Source organism: Eretmochelys imbricata, chromosome 6 (assembly GCF_965152235.1).
Source record: "Eretmochelys imbricata isolate rEreImb1 chromosome 6, rEreImb1.hap1, whole genome shotgun sequence".
In the NCBI taxonomy this organism is placed as follows: Eukaryota; Metazoa; Chordata; order Testudines; family Cheloniidae; genus Eretmochelys; species Eretmochelys imbricata.
In genome coordinates, this window is record NC_135577.1 from 83,605,755 (window position 1) to 83,620,263 (window position 14,509).

Below are 14,509 nucleotides of genomic sequence, written 5' to 3' on the forward strand. Positions count from 1 at the left end.
ACCATAGTATCCAAGGGCAGACTAGATAACACTAATGCAGAAAATATAACAGGTCCCTTTATGATGACAATGGCTAATTTTACCTAATATCAGCACATCCAGAGAAAGAAAACATCCCTAATTATATTTACAGATAGAAGAAAACTGGAAAGTTACATGAGAGCTAGGCATAAAGCATCTAACAGCCAAAAGGTCTACAAGAAAAGAAAAGTGACAATCAACTCCAGAGAAAGAAAAGGAGTACTTGTGCACCTTAGAGACGAACAAATTTATTTGAGCATAAACTTTTGTGGGCTAAGACCCACTTCATCAGATGCATGCAGTGGAAAATACAGGAGGAAGATATATATATACATACAGAGAACATGAAACAATGGGCATTCTCATACACACTATAAAGAGAGTGATCAGGTAAGGTGAGCTATTACCAGCAGGAGAGAAAAAATGATAATCAAGATAGGCCATTTCCAGCAGTTGACAAGAACATGTGAGGAACAGTAGGGGGAAAAATAAACATGGGGAAATAGTTTTACTTTGTGTAATGACACATCCACTCCCAGTCTTTATTCAAGCCTAAGTTAATGGTGTCCAGTTTGCAAATTAATTCCAATTCAGCAGTCTCTCGTTGGAGTCTGTTTTGGAAGTTTTTTTGTTGTAATATTGCCACTTTTAGGTCTGTAATAGAGTGACCAGGGAGATTGAAGTGTTCTCCGATGGGTTTTTGAATGTTATAATTCTTGACATCTGATTTGTGTCCATTTATTCTTTTACGTAGAGACTGTCCTGTTTGGCCAATGTACAGGGCAGAGGGGCATTGCTGGCACATGATGGCATATATCACATTGGCAGATGTGCAGGTGAACGAGCCTCTGATAGTGTGGCTGATGTGATTAGGCCCTATGACGGTGTCCCCTGAATAGATACATGGACACCGTTGGCAACAGGCTTTGTTGCAAGGATAGATTCCTGGGTTAGTGTTTTTGTTGTGTGGCGTGTGGTTCCTGGTGAGTATTTGCTTCAGGCTGGGGGGCTGTCTGTAAGCAAGGACTGGCCTGCTGGTAATAGCTCACCTTAACCGATCACTCTTGTTATAGTGTGTATGATAACACCCATTGTTTAATGTTCTCTGTGTGTATATACATATATATCTTCCTACTGTATTTTCCACTGTATGCATCCGATGAAGTGGGTTTTAGCCCACAAAAGCTTATGCTCTAATAAATTTGTTCGTCTCTAAGGTGCCACAAGTACTCTGTTCTTTTTGCAGATACAGACTAACATAGCTGCTACTCTGAAAAATATATGTATATTTTTCAATTTATACCAAACATAAAAGGCAGGTAATTAACTCAGTCTGTAATATTTTGTTATACTACTCTGAAACATCAAACAGAGTAACGATGAATTGACCAAAGGGAAACATTTTTATCAAAATATAATGCACTTTCAGGAAACATCCATAAGATTTTAATGGGAAAAGTAAAAATGACCCTTTGTACATCCACATATTTGGAAAGGTGAACCATCCTGGTGTTTTCACACGGAGTCATTTCCAAATGAACAACATGCTATACAGCTACAATGATGACTACTCATGCTGCAAGAGGAGAGACACGTTTCAGTTAGCCTCTGAAATGTACATAAAAGTATTTTCGGCCTATTTTTCTTCTCACTTTCACCACTTCCACTGACTTCACTGTAGTTACTCCACTTTTACACGAGAATCAGGTCCTGTGTTTCGAGGGTTTTTTGTTTGTTTTTTTGAGAGAGAGTTTTACCAGACATTTTACCATTCTAGTGGTTTTTCTCTGAATGAGACAACCACTTGCACTGGCAGTATTAGTTGACCGATCCCTCTGCCTCCTCTGGTCTGTGATGGTGTACTGCCTCCTGCTCCACCCTCATTTCTTTCTTTCTTTCTTCCCTCCCGAGTCCTGCTATCTACACTTCCTGACATCCAATATCAGCATGCCTATTCCCATAGTTTCCAGCTGTGAACAGGGTGTTCCTAGAGCACTGCTACTGAAGAATCTGTTTTAATGGATAGGAGCACTACAGGACTGGTTTCACCATCTCCATTCTTTTCTCCACAGGGCACTCCAGATAGGACAGTGAGTGGGAATCGTCCCCCACTGGCAGCATGCTACAGAGTTGCTCCAGGTGCCAAAGAAAGAGAGCAAGATCCCTACATCCATGCCAAAAGAGTCCAAACTAGCACTTCATGCAGTTAGGCTTTCCTTACACTCGCCAATAGCTGGATACGGGACACTAGATGGGGAGGGCTCCAAGTTACTACAGAAATTTTTTTCCCAGGTGTCTGGCTGGGATGTGCTCATGGTCTAACTGGTCACCATATTTGGGGTTGGAAAGGAATTTTTCCCCAAGTCACATTGGGGTTTGGGTTTTTTTTGCCTTTCTCTGCACTTGTTGGTTTGCCCTAGAGTAAATGGTGGAATCTTTATAACTTTAAAGTTACACTTTAAACGTAAAGTCCTTAAAACAAGACTTGATGACTTCAGTAGCTCAGCCAGAGGTTATGAACCTATTACAGGAGTAGGCAGGTTGGCCTGCAAGGTGCAGAAGGTCAGACTAGATTATCATGATGGTCCCTTCTGGCCTTAAAGTTTATGAGATAAAGATAAACCCACTGCATCAATTTTTCCTCTGGCATAGCAGAGCCCTACTAACTCCTTTTCAAAGTGAAGTATAAATCCTGCCCTCCCTTACTAACTGGGCATTAGAAGAACTTGCAAAGGATTCCTCCCTCTTTCATTGCAAGAGGAAAAAATGGTCACTGAGACCTCCCCTTCACTGGTGGGGAAAATGCCACACACATACACTTCAGAGAGAAAGGAGTGGGAGGAACAATATGCAGAAACCCATTTCCACAAAAAAGAATCTTCTGATGGGAGAGACAGAAAAAGGAAGCTAAAGATTCAGTAGTAAGGACACAGGAGACAGAAAATAACGAGAGAGAGAGATAGATAGCAGGGATGAAGGCTACAAAGAAAACACAGGAAAAGAAAAAGATGCTGAAAGGACAACCTTAATGAGAAAATTCAGTGGGGCAAAAAGGGGAGAGGATATTTCTCCTGAAAGACAAAATCAGAGTCAAGAAAATTAAAGGAGAGAAAGAAATCTCTAGACAGCAAGGAGAAAAAAAATACGTGTGGTCTCGACTAACATTTTAGACAAACACTTTCTATACTACTAGAAAGAAAGCCAAAGAAGGGAAGAATGAAAGTGAGAGATGGACAGAGACAAGGAAATGTGAATAAAAAAAGGAAGGAAGACAGAACAAACAAAACACTCATATAGCTGCTAGGCTACTTTATTTTACTTCCAGTCTAGTATTTTATTTCTCTGCTAGAGGAGGAGAGATAAGAAATAAGGGAAGGTCCAACTGTGATCCCCAGGGGTTTAGGAAGGTGGGAATCTTCAAGCAGATATTCAGTCTGAGAGGCTGTTAGGGTTGTGGGCTCCACCAACAGTTTATTTTTCATATTTGAAGACTGATCCTCAGATTGGTTCATAAATTAAAGCTGGTTACTGGAAACGATTACAGAAATGTTCCCCTGGTAGGGCAAGATATGAACTTAAACTGAATGACATCAAGTTTTAGCATCAAAACCAATATTTATAAAAAGAGCAGATTTACCTTCAGAAAACTAGAAAATGCTGATACAATGTTTAGTTGTACTGTCTGCTGTCGTGCTCCTTTTGTTTGTTTTATGGACGCCAACAGTTTGTCTAACACTTGGAGCCTTAAACCAAAAAAAGAAAAAAATATTGGTCAAGCCTTTTTTTTTTTTTAAACATCAAACAAAATCTTCAGATTATGGAAGCATTTGAGGAGCAAATGCAATGCTCCAAGCCTCAAGTGACTTCCCATATCCTACCATCACTATACAGTGGTGGCTTCTCATCAACTAATTTACACGCCAGTAGTTTGAAGTCAGCAGAGAAGCATTTTAATTCAGATTCCTGTCATTTGTTTTATAGATAAAAAGAATATTATCCACTCTATCAGCTCTGTCTGGTATTGTACATACTTCAGGACAAGGACTATAATATTTGGGCAATGCATGTTTACCTTTTTACAAGGCCTTGTACATACATAAAACAACATAATGCTGAAGACGGGTTCAAGGAAGTAACAAAACTCTAGAAGGAAGCTTTAGAGGACTACATCACCACCAAAATAAGTTAAGATAGAACACTCTTTCTAAGCTCCTTTTCTGAAGTAATATTCTCCAGATTTTCTCTTATTCCTTTCCCATCCTATTCTTTTGACTTTTAATTTACTTTGCTACATCCTCCTGCATGCACACACAGAGATCCCTTTCTTGCCTCTGCTTGACATCTCTGCCCACAAGATTTTTTTGTATTCCATATCAGCACATGTACTTCCACGATCCTTACGTACTTTTTTGTCCTTGCTTCTACAACAGGATATTTATTTATAGATCATCTTTCATTATCTGATTACCAATGAGTGGTTCCTATTAAAGAGGCCTGGGTGTCTGGGAATGGTATAGTTTGGGATGCCTTATGGGCACAAAATTATAAGCAGTTATCTACATCCACCAGTGGAGGTCATGAGAAATAGATAAAGGAAAAAAACAAGACAAAAATAGCAAGGAGAAAAACAGAGAGAGAGAGAAGAGAGACCAGACACGCAGAAAAGAGCAAAACATAGAAAAGTAAAGTTAGTGAACCGAGAATAAGGAGAGAGATGGTGATAACTACACAGGAACGTATTTTGCGAAGTACTGTGGTAATGGTGCAAAGAAAGATATATGTATGTAAGTATTTGGGGATGGTGTGGGCAGGAAAGGACAATGAGATATCAGTTGGCTCATGGGAATGGAGGGAGATTGAGTGGCTTTCTTTCTTTCAAGACAAAATACTGCATTAACTGGTTGATTCTTGCTAAAGCCCAGAGAATCAGCCAATTCCTATCTTATACCATCTCATTTAAAAGACCATATCACACACTACCATCTTTTTTCTGATTTAATAACCCTGGACAAGATTTCCTTCAGATCCTTCAATGCTTGCTGCTTAGTCAGCCACAGCAGCTGCCCTATAGTGACTCAAAGCAGGGCTACTGCATACTATGGTACTGCAGCATTCCCAATTTATGCTGGCCAAGAAGTGAGATTCAGGACCCCTAAAATGAGCTCTCCTCCTTGCATAGAATTACAGAGCATAATCACTAGCAATCATGCTCATTTCAGGATTAATTGTACAGTACTTTGAAAATGCAAAACATTATAAGTGATACCATTTATCCTCAATCAAATCTTATATATTCTAAGTAAATATTTTATTGTTGTTATATTTTTGTATTTAAAAATGGAGAACGACCAACAGCACGAAAAAGTGTTGATGTTTCTCATCATTCAACATTCAATACTATCATAAAGCTAAATCAAAACAACTTTTTAAAAAACAGAACAAAGCTTTGTGGCGTCCGTTATGTTCTCGTGTGGTTGCAAATTACTGTTTTAGGGTACATATTCTTGTTTCTTTTAGACTTTTCAAATGACTTTATTTTCCTTATTACTTTTCTAATTACAGCCTTAAAGATATTTTTATCCTGTCGTTGTCAAGGATAGAGGATTATATTTTACTGTGATTTCCCACCCTTTCCCCCCTCATGTTCAAGAGCCCTTATAACAATTTGTATGCAATACAACCCTCTCAAGACAAATTTTATATTTATCTGGAAAAAGAACTGTTAATGTACAATGTTCAGTATTAAAAGACTACTACTAAGCATGGAAAGAAAACAGGCATTAAGAATCGTCCTCCTAAGACATTTTATAATACTTTATACATTTTCCATCCATGTTTAATTGACAGAGAAACACTGTATCTCATTCACGTGCTATGTAACTGTGACACTGAGTACCTTTCCCAGACCTGAAGAACACTGTGTAAACTTGAAAACTTGTCTCTTTCACCAACAGAAGCTGGTCCAATAAAAGATATTACGTCGCCCATCTTGTCTGTGCAATATAATGGTCCATTTTACTGGTTCTTTCTTTTCAGCAATACCAGTAACTGCAGACTGAGAGCTGAAATTTTCAGACTGTACATAAACTTCAGCCATAAATCTATTTTTTTAGCTCATGAAAATTCCCTTCATAATTCATACCTTCTATATTCATGAACCTTTAGTCTATATTTTCCAGAAGATTTTAAACATTCTGACTCTCTTTAGGCTCTGTTTAACTAATGGTGAATTTAAGTCAATACTTTACCTTTGAGATTCTGGTACATGGGAAAATATAACTCCAAAGAGACGGACTGCAGCACTGATAACAGATAGTGCGGGAGGTAGAGGTTTAGGCACTGAATCACCTTCTGCAGCTTTCTCATAAATTGAATAAGGGTCATACTCCAGGCTTCCTCCAGCTATATTGCTACCTAAGAGGAGCTGCAAAGGCAGAAATATGACAGTAATGTTTCCTAAGTCACAAATCACTGCTAACCCTACTGTTAACTAACTGTTATACTAGTACTGCAAATACCTGCTCTTCAATAAATCTGTGGTCAGTCTCCTGCAAGAAAGGACCAAGTAAAAGAAGATCATCCTGGTGACAGAGAGGTGGAAGCAAGAACGTAGAGGCAGCCATTTGGTTATCAGTGGCAGTGAAGTCAGCCACTAGCTCCTTGAGAATAGCACAGAATCTTTCTGCAAAATTAGAGGGACAAAGAAAATAACTTTTATTCAAAATAGTGATTAATTACTTCCCACTTGCAGTTTTGTGAACAATGCATTTATACAGAAAAGCTGATTTACAATCTAAAATATTTCCTAAGACCCCCAACGCTGCAACTTCTTGTGTGTGACAGACTACTGTATTCACATGGAGACCCACTGACTTCACTGGAGCTTGATGTGGGCAAACCAATCCATCCGCACACAAGAAGTTGTGAGATTGGGGGTCTTAGTTTTTATACAAGGCTAAATGGAATAAAATGCGTCCTTTTCAAGTGACTCCAAGCCATTATTCTTCAATATAAGTTACTTGGTGTGCAACAGAGCAGTTAGCCAGGCTTGTGAAGATAGACAAATGCAAGTCCATGAAGAGAGACCAATTTCTCCTATCAATTTTCTAGACATTAGTGCCAAGTTAGAGTGGGATACATTACATGTCCAAATATGAATTCAAATATCTGGGAATTAGATGTTACTTAAAATACTCACCCTGTATTGATTGTCAAGAGAGACAATAGAAGTAACGGAGAAAGGAAGAGCAGTGGGGAGGAGAATGGACATTAAGAGGAAAGACAGTGCCAATACCAATGAAGCTAACAGGTAGGTGATACTGACAGTAACACAGTAGTCCCCAAACTTTCTACCCCATGCCACCTCATTGTCCCTTTTTGCTCCCCCCCCCGCACCCCTGAGAGCCAGGGCAGGAGTAGGGCTCGGGGGGGGGGGGAGGGGAATGTGGACAGGGGTAATGGGGCTGAGGCTGGGGCCACAGCAGGGGCAGGCATGGAGCCTCAGCCAGGGGCCAGGACCGATGGCCAGGGCCCCGGGCCAGCAGCCAGGACCCCAGGCATGGGGCTGGCAGCTGGGGCCAGGGCCAAGAGCAGAGCTGGGTGGCGCTCCCTCCATGCTCCCCAGTGGGGGCTGGCAAAGGCCCCAGCTGTGCCGTCCTGAAAGTTCCTCTGAGCCCACTTAGGGGGGCGCGCCCCACGGTTTGGGGAACTCTGCAGTAGAATGACAGTGTGTGTGTGTGTGTGTGTGTGACACAGAGACAGTGTGTGTGAGACACAGAGACTGGGTATGACAGTGTGTGTTTGACACAGAGACTGGGTGTGTGTCAGAGAGTGAGTGAGAGAGAGTGTGTGTGACACTGACACACACACACACACACACACACACAGAGCAAGTGTGCTGGCTGCTGGAAAAGTTTCTGAGAGATGCCCTTTGCTGTCTCTTTAAGACACTCACTGAAAGCTCTCCTGCTTTGTCCTGAGCCCTGTTGTCTCCCCTTCCCCGCTCAGCAGAGTTGGGGTACATGGGCAGGGGGAGGGGGAGAGAAAGACAGACAGACAGATAGAGACTGTGTGAGCTGACTGCTGGGGAAATCTCAGAAACAGTGCACTGTCTGTTTAAGAAAGGCACTCAGCCACTCACCCTTCCCTGCAGCAGCTCTGATTCCTGAGTCAGGCTGTGTCCCCTCTGCCCTGCTCTGCAGAGATGGAGTACAGGAATGGGGAGGGACACCCTAACATCAGCATCCTCCTCCCCTTCTCCTTGGCACAGCCAGCAGGATGGTCGCAGGAGCAGCTGCAGGACGGCGCACCGTGGGGGGGAGGGGCACCTGAACACATGCTGCCGGCTGTGCACGCTCTCCTAATCAGCTGGGCAGCACTTAAATCTATCCTGCACAGCCACTCAAGTGCACAGCTTACAGGCAACACAGGTCATGACTGAAGTCCAGGTATTGAAGGGTATGTGCTGTTCAGGAAAGACAGAAATAAAGGTAAAGGTGGTGGACTAACATTGTATATTAATGATGAGGTAGACTGTAAAGAAATCAGAAGTGATGGAATGGATAAAACAGAGTTTGTTTGGGTCAAAGTCACTTTGGGGAAGAAAACTACCAGAGGCTTTCCTCAGAGAGTACTTGGGGTATGCTACAGACCCCCAGGATCTGATTTGGATATCAACAGAGACCTCTTTACTGTTTTTAATGAAATAAATACTATTGGGAATTGTGTGATTATGTGACACTAATTTCCCAGACATAGATTGGAGAACAAGTGCTACCAATAATAGTAGGGCTTAGATTTTCCTGGGTGTGATAGCGAACAGATTTCTTCACCAAACTGTCACCACACCTACAAGAGGTGATGCCATTTTAGGTTTGGTATTGGTGAGTGGCGGATTACTGCACTACAGCATGGACTCACTTGTCTCACACAAGGATTATCAATGTACAACTTAATTTCACCATTCGTATTATTTCAGGCACACTTAAATCTACTCCTCTACCATGCTTACCAGGTCTCTGCAATATTGCTCCACCCAGTTCGCAGAGAGAAAAGAGTAGCAAAGAAATTGCGTGATATGTCACATCTACCATTAACTAAAGACTTGTTTAATTCACCACATGGTCGTCTGCCCTCATGATGCCCATTGTGAGTAAGTTTACTCGGTGAGCGATTTATGATAGAGCTTCATGATCCGCAGAGAAAGTGACAAATAATCATCTTATCTGGGCCACTACTCTACATCAACCTGGGTTTTATTTACCATGAAGGCAATGGAGCCTTCTCAATCGGTTTCATACCGAAGATGGTATTTGTGCTGCAGCAGAATTTCAGTGGTGTTTTAGAGACAGTCCACTATGACAAACCATGACACACACTGTTGAGAACTGCAAAATGACTTAACTTCCTGGAGGTCTTTGTGCCTTGAACACTGTTGATAAGAATGCTGTGGCTTGTCTTGACTGGATTGCATACACCAAATAAAAAAATAAATAAATCCGTGAGTAGTGAGGACTTCACAGAAGAACTGGTTGTAGGGGACTACCTTGGTTCAAGTGATCATGAGCTAATTCACTTCAAACTAACTGGAAGGACAAACAAAAATATACTGCAACTAGGGTCCTTGATTTCAAAAGAGCAAACGAAAAAATTAAGGGAATTAGTTAGGGAAGTGGACTGGAGTGGAGAACTCAAGGATCTGAATGTGGAGGAGGCTTGGAATTACTTTAAGTCAAAGTTGCAGAAACTATCTGAAGCAAGGGGAAATATTGTAGGGAAGGGCTGCAGATCAAGCTGGATGAGCAAGCATCTCAAACAGGTTATTACAAGAAAGCAGAAAGCCTACAAGGAATGAAAGACAGGAAGAATTGGCAAGGAAAGCTACCTCTTATAGGTCAGAAACTGTAGGGGAAAAGTTAGAACTGCCAAAACCCTGCAAAGGAAATTAAAATCAATAGTAAATGTTTCTATAGTGATATATAAAAAACAAAAAAAAAAACCCACCAAAGAAAGAAAAAGTGGGACTGCTAAGCACTGAGGATGTGGAGGTTAGAGATAATTTAGGTCAGGGATTTTCAAACTTCATTGCACTTTGACCCTCTTCTGACAACAAAAATTATGACCCCAGGAATGCGGACTGAAGCCTGAACCCGCCGGAGCCCCGTTGCCCTACACGGGGAGTGGGGGTTGGCCAAAAGTCCAATCCCCACCGTCCCAAGCGGTCAGGTCATGGGGAGGGGAGGAGGCGCCAAAGTCCAAGTGCTTCAGCCCTGCAACCTGAGCCCTACTCCCCAGGAATGAAGTCTTTGTGCTTCGGCCCCAGCAGATGCAGCTTGGGCTTTGGCTCCAGGCCTCAGGCTTTGGCTCCATGCCCCATCAAGTCTAAACACCAGCCCTGGCGACCCCATTAAAATGGGGTCACTACCCACTTTGGGGTCCCGACCCACAGTTTGAGAACCACAGATCTAGGTCCAACTCCTAAATGAATACTTTGCCTCAGTTATTAATAAGTGTCATGAGGAGTTTAGGGGTACTGCCACAGTGTCTAATGGAAATGAAGATATGGAAGTAGAAATTACCACATCTGATGTGAAAGTCAAACTCAAACAGATTAATGGGACCAAACTGGAGGGCAAGATACTCTCCATCCAAGAATATTACAGGAACTGGCATACGAAATTGCAAGCCCAATAGCATGGATTTTTAATGAATCCAAAACTCGGTCATATCCTAGGACAGGTATTTTGTTAGCAATTCTTCAATTTTTAAGAAAGGGCGAAAAATGATCTGGGAAACTACAAGCCCGTTAGTTTGACCTCAATTGCATGCAAGATTGTGGAACAAATTTTGAAAGAGAAAGTAGTTAAGGACACAGATGTAAACAGTAATGGGGATAAAATACAACACAGTTTTACAAAAGGTAGACCATGCTGGACCAACCTGATCTCTTTCTTTGAGAAGATAACTGACTTTTTAGACAAAGGAAATGCAATAGATCTAATCTACCTGGATTTCAGAAAGGCATTTGATACAATTCCACATAGGAAATTATTAGTAAATTGGAGAAGATGAGGAGTAATATAAGAATTGAAAGGTGGATAAGGAATTAGTTAAAGGGGAGGCTACCATGGGTCATACTGAAAGGTGAATTGTCAGCCTGGAGGGAGATTAATAGCATAGCTCCTCAGGGATAGGTCTTGGGACCAATTTTATTTAACATTTTCATGCATGCCCTTGGCACAAAAAGTGGATGTGCTCTAATAAAATCTGTTGATAACCCAAAGTTGGGAGGTTTTCCCAATACAAAGGAGGACCGGAATATCATATTAGAAGAACTGAAGAACCTTGAAAACTGGAGTAATGGAAATGGAATGAAATTTAATAGTGCAAAGTGCAAGGTCATGCACTTAGGGACTAACAATAAGAATTTTTGCTATAAATTGGAGATATATCAGCTGGAAGCGACCAAGGAGAAGGCCCTGGGTGTACTGCTTGATCACAGGATGACTATGAGCCGCCAATATGACACTAATGAAATCTTAGGATCATCAGGTGAGGTATTTCCAGTAGAAGTAGGGAAGTGTTAGTACCATTATACTAGGCACTGGTGAGACTTCATCTGGAATACTGTGTGCAGTTCTGGTGTCTCATATTTAAGAAAGATGAATTCAAACTGGAACAGGTGCAGAGAAGGGATATTAAGATGATCAGAGGAGTGGAAAACCTGCCCTATGAGAGGAGACTCAAAGAGCTTGGCTTGTTTAGCCTAACCAAATGAAGGCTGAGGAGAGATGTGATTGCTCTCTATAAATACATGGATGGATAAATAGCAGGGAGGGAGAGGAGTTATTTAAGTGCCAATGCTGACACAAGAACAAATGGATATAAACTGGCCATCAACATTTAGGCTTGAAATTAGGCAAAGGTTTCTAACTATCAGAGGAGTGAAGTTCTAGAACAGTCTTCCAAGGGGAGCAGTGAGGGCAAAAAATCTAACTGACTTCAACACTGAGCATATAAGTTTATGGAGGGGATGGTATGATGAGATTGCCTACAATGACATGCAGACAAATATTCCCAACAGCCCGTGATGGGACACTAGGTGGGGAGGGCTCTGAGTTACTACAAAGAATTGTTTCCCAGGTGTCTGGCGACTGGGTCTTGCCCACATGCTTAAAGTCCAACTGACCTGGACTGGCAGAGACCCTGAGGTATTTTTACCTTCCTCTGCAACATGGGACATGTGTCACCTTCAGGTTTAAATTAGTGTAAATGGTGAATTCACTATGACTTGAAGTCTTTAAAAGTCTTCAAGATTTGAGGACTTCAATAACTCAGCCGGAGGTCTATCACAGGAGTGGACAGGTGAGGTTCTGTGGCCTACAATGTGCAGGAGGTCAGACTAGAGGTTTATGATGGTCCCTTCAGGCCTTAAAGTCTATGAGTGTGGTGATCAGCTGTCTGTCCTCCAGCAATATAGATAGCCAAGAAGCATAGTATATACCCTCATATTTCAGGAGTTTGCACTCATCAAGAAGAGCATGAATAGACTACAGCAGCAAGTAGTATAATGATTTTATGATCAGTAATTTAACCTTTAGGGTATTAAATAATTTTCTTCATTTTATCAGATTAAGTTTTAGACAGGTCTTTGCCTCACTGTACATAAAGCACAATGGCACTAAGTATTTAGAGTCAGCATATTTTAAGCTATTCAAGTGTCACCACTATAAGAGTATGATTTGGAATAATTTTTCTAGATCACAGGCCCTGGTTCTCATGGGAGACTTCAATCACTCTGATATCTGCTGGGAGAGCAATACAGTGGTGCACAGACAAACCAGGAAGTTTTTGGAAAGTGTAGGGGACAATTTCCTGGTGCAAGTGCTGGAGAAACCAATTAGGGGCAGAGCTCCTCTTGACCTGCTGCTCACAAACTGGGTCGAATTGGTAGGGGAAGCAAAAGTGGATGGGAACCTGGGAGGCAGTGACCATGAGATGGTCGAGTTCACGATTCTGACACAAGGAAGGAAGGAAAGCAGCAGAATACGGACCCTGGACTTCAGAAATGCAGACTTTGACTCCCTCAGGGAACTGATGGGCAGGATCCCCTGGGAAAGTAACATGAAGGGGAAAGAAGTCCAGGAGAGCTGGCTGTATTTTAAAGAATCCTTATTGAGGTTACAGGGACAAACCATCCCAATGTGTAGAAAGAAAAGTAAATATGGCAGGCGACCAGCTTGCCTTAACAGTGAAATCCTTGCTGATCTTAAACACAAAAAAGAAGCTTACAAGAAGTGGAAGGTTGGACAAATCACCAGGGAGGAATATAAAAATATTGCTCAAGCATGCAGGAATGAAATCATAAAGGCCAAATCACACCTGGAGTTGCAGCTAGCAAGAGATGTAAAAAGTAACAAGAAGGGTTTCTTCAGGCATGTTAGCAACAAGAAGAAAGTCAAGGAAAGTGTGGGTCGCTTACTGAATGAGGGAGGCAATCTAGTGACAGAGAATGTGGAAAAAGCTAATGTACTCAATGCTTTTTTTCCCTCTGTCTTCACAAACAAGGTCAGCTCCCAGACTACTGCACTGGGCAACACAGCATGGGGAGGAGGTGACCAGCCCTCTGTGGAGAAAGAAGTGGTTCGGGACTATTTAGAAAAGCTGAACGAGCACAAGTCCATGGGGCCGGATGCGCTGCATCCAAGAGTGCTAAAGGACTTGGTGGATGTGATTGCAGAGCCATTGGCCATTACCTTTGAAAATTCATGGCCATCGGGGGAGGTCCCGGTCGACTGGAAAAAGGCTAATGTAGTGCCCATCTTTAAAAAAGGGAAGGAGGAGAATCCTGGGAACTATAGGCCAGTCTGCCTCACCTCAGTCCCCGGAAAAATCATGGAGCAGGTCCTCAAGGAATCAATTCTGAAGCACTTAGAGGAGAGGAAAGTGATCAGGAACAGTCAGCATGGATTCACCAAGGGCAAGTCCTACCTGACTAATCTAATTGCCTTCTATGATGAGATAACTGGCTCTGTGGATGAGGGGAGAGCAGTGGATGTGTTGTTCCTTGACTTTAGCAAAGCTTTTGACACAGTCTCCCACAGTTTTCTTGCCAGCAAGTTAAGGAAGTATGGGCTGGATGAATGGACTATAAGGTGGATAGAAAGCTGGCTTGATCGTCGGTCTCAACGGGTAGTGATCAATGGCTCCATGTCTAGTTGGCAGCCGGTATCAAGTGGAGTGCCCCAAAAGTCGTCCTGGGGCCAGTTTTGTTCAATAACTTCATTAATGATCTGGAGGATGGCATGGACTGCACCCTCAGCAAGTTTGCAGATGACACTAAACTGGAAGGAGAGGTAGATACGCTGGAGGGTAGGGATAGGATACAGAGGGACCTAGATAAATTAGAGGATTGGGCCAAAAGAAATTTGATGAGGTTCAACAAGGACTAGTGCAGAGTCCTGGATTTAGGATGGAAGAATCCCATGCA

The 14,509-nt window shown here is 42.1% G+C and overlaps 1 protein-coding gene across 5 annotated transcripts in view; it reads right to left on the reverse strand.

Moving 5' to 3' along the window:
* Positions 1–14,509, reverse strand: part of HEATR5A (HEAT repeat containing 5A) — a 119,404-nt gene that overhangs the window by 66,870 nt on the left and 38,025 nt on the right. For all 5 annotated transcript variants that reach the window (XM_077819003.1, XM_077819002.1, XM_077819001.1 and 2 more), the window contains 3 exons: positions 6,540–6,703; positions 6,270–6,445; positions 3,659–3,764 (listed from right to left, as the gene is read on the reverse strand). In XM_077819003.1, coding sequence (XP_077675129.1) covers positions 3,659–3,764; positions 6,270–6,445; positions 6,540–6,703 — 446 coding nt within the window. The remainder of the gene's footprint in view (positions 1–3,658; positions 3,765–6,269; positions 6,446–6,539; positions 6,704–14,509) is intronic.